We start from the raw sequence: 2787 nt of genomic DNA, 5'->3' as shown, positions 1-2787 counted from the left end.
GTAGAATTTAAATAATACTCATTTTCAGAATTCTCTGCAACAGAACAAAATCTCTTTAGACTGTAGTTTGTTAGGTTTTTGTTCTGAGGAGATAGAACAGTTGCTGCTTTACCATTTGTCTTTTACATGCTTAAAATAAAATTGTAAAGTCTTTCTTCAGCCTTCTTATATCCTGTTTCTTTAATCTTTCCTATGGTTCCTGTTTCTCTACTTTTTCCCTGTGGTTTCTTATGAAAATGTAAATCCTCCATGCTACTTTGTTTAAATAGCACTCTGTAAACTCTAAAGTGTTATGCAGATGATAAGTTATTTTATTATTACAAAGATGGTAGACCCTTGAACTGCACGTTTACGAAAGTAATTCAGTGCTTGCTTTGTTGTTGTTTTGTTTTTTTTGATTCCCAAGTTCTGCCTTAGGATCTCCAATGCTTGCTTTTAATGGTTCTTGGACAATCAATGCTGTTATTGAAAAATTTGGAGTTCATATTTTTATACTCCATGGTCCATATCTCATCACTTTCCTAATTCTTATAACCATTTTATTTAAATTCAGTTCTGATGAACATACACCAGTGGAGGATGAAGAGCCAAAGAAAAGCACTACTTCAGCTTCTACTTCAGAAGGTATTAAAAAAAAAAAAAGGATATTTTTTTAAATACAGAGCTATTTTATTGAGAGATTTTAAAAAATCAGTTTGTAAATAGTTGAACATTAGACTTTGCTTTTACTCAAATTGCCCATCGTCTATTTCTTTTGATGTTCAGAAATACTTTTATAGACTATAACTTTTTTATTTGTATTTTCTTAGAAGAAAAAAAGAAGAAGAAGAAGTCTAGCCATTCAAAAGAAAGGTCCAAGAAAAGGAGAAAGAAAAAATCATCGAAAAGAAAACATAAGAAGTATTCTGAAGATAGTGACAGTGACTCTGATTCTGAAACAGACTCCAGTGGTAAGAAAGCCAACAGCATTCTGTAAGCCTTGCTTCAAAACTAGTTTTACTTCTTAAAACTTATTTTAGAAGAAGGTTCCTGGAAACAATAATAATACTGAAGATTTTTTGAACACTTGCTAACCTTGTGCCAGGTACCCCAGTAAGCACTTTATATTCATTATTGCCATTTAATCCATACAATAACTGTAGGGTACATCTTATAGATGAGGAAAAGGAGACAGAGTAGATTACAAGTACTATCCCTAAGGTCACACAGTTTGGATTCAAACCTAAGCAATCTGACTCCGTATTGGGATTGGTTGTGCAAAGTTTTACAAGGCCCATGGCACCAGACCAAGTCAGGGGGTTGGGCTGTACCAAAGTAAGCCTTACAGGGCTGCATCAGCCCAGTGGAAGGGCTCTTTTGTTTAATTCTCGTGCCCAGTGAGCACCTCTGTACAGTTTTCAAAAAGGTATGCCATAAAGTGCCTACTTCTTGCTGGCTGCCTATTTGTGGAAGGCACCCTATCTGCGGTAGTGCATTACAAAAAGTCTCTTTTTTGTACTCTCTCCTGTCTGATGATTGACCAGAAGGTGCCTCCTCTGAGGTTAACACATTACACAAAGATTCACCTTCCTCTGATATCGCCGAAGTTTCCTGACCCTCCCTGTCACTTCTCTTCCTCAATGCTGGAAGACAGAACTTTCAAATATTTCTGTATGCATCCCTTAAAAAGAGGCATTTTTTTATACTTAACTATAACACTATCTCATACAATAAAATTAGTAATAATACCCTATATCACCAAATACCTACTTAAAATCCTTCAATAGCACTCCATAGCCTTCAGGGTGAAGTTCAGACCCTGACTCACTTCTCTCTAATCACATATACCCTGTTACACTCTCTTGTAGCATCCTCTGTAATCTGAAAACTACTTTCTGTCTCCTCAGTATTCCATGTTCTTTCTCTTAATTGTTACTTGGTAGAGAGGCCCTCTGCCTACAATGCCAGTCTCTCCCTCCATCCAGCTTGGTTTACTCATTGCACCAATGGGCATACGTTACTTTTGTAATCAAAGAACTACTTTAAGAGTCACCTTTCCTTATCAACCATTCCTCAGCCACCCTCCCCAAATCAGTCTGATTTTGAGACTCCTCTGTGTGTCCAGGTTCCCCAAGCTTCCCTCTATCACTCCAGATTGTATTGATCTCTTTACCTGTCTCCTCCATTAGACTGAGCTCCGGGAAAGTATTCTCTCTCCCCGCCTCCAACACACACATACTTTTCTTTCCCTTTTTATTATGAAAATATTTAAATATTCAGAAAAGCAAAGAGAATAGTATAATTAATACCATATACTTATCACCTAGATCTGGCAGTTGTTAGTATTTTTACATATTTGCTTCAAATACGGGCTTTTCACTGAGATAGTCAAAGTTAATTACAAATATTCTCACACTTTCACCCTAAATATTTCTGTATGTGTCCCGTAAAAAGAGGCATTTTCCTACTTAGCCACCACACTATCTCACGCAATAAAATTATTAATAATACCCTATATCACCAAATACCTAGTGACTTTAATTTCTATGTTCATAGTACCTCCTACAGTTCCTGACAAATAGCAATAAATGTTTCAATTAGGTAATTTCTTTGTAACAATAAATGGGACAGCAATAGGGTAGTTACCTACTCAAAAGTACTATGGTTTTAGAGTAAATTTTTTCTTAATTGTAATGTGCTTTAATTTGCAGATGAAGATAACAAAAGGAGAGCAAAGAAAGCCAAGAAAAAGGAAAAGAAGAAGAAACACAGATCGTCAGTTTTTTAAGTTTTATTATGGAAAATTTC

At 35.6% G+C, this 2787-nt stretch overlaps 1 protein-coding gene across 1 annotated transcript in view; it reads left to right on the top strand.

Annotated features, from left to right (window-relative positions):
- NKAP (NFKB activating protein) overlaps positions 1–2787 on the top strand; it is an 18291-nt gene that overhangs the window by 6456 nt on the left and 9048 nt on the right. The window contains exons 2-4 of the mRNA XM_017870465.1: positions 554–624; positions 780–950; positions 2691–2758. Of these exons, the coding sequence (XP_017725954.1) occupies positions 554–624; positions 780–950; positions 2691–2758 (310 nt within the window). The remainder of the gene's footprint in view (positions 1–553; positions 625–779; positions 951–2690; positions 2759–2787) is intronic.

The sequence above is a fragment of the Rhinopithecus bieti genome, unplaced genomic scaffold, assembly GCF_001698545.2.
Source record: "Rhinopithecus bieti isolate Rb0 unplaced genomic scaffold, ASM169854v2 scaffold_5775, whole genome shotgun sequence".
Lineage (NCBI taxonomy): Eukaryota > Metazoa > Chordata > Mammalia > Primates > Cercopithecidae > Rhinopithecus > Rhinopithecus bieti.
The sequence above is the reverse complement of the archived record's forward strand: the minus strand, read 5'-3'. Positions and strand labels throughout refer to the sequence as shown.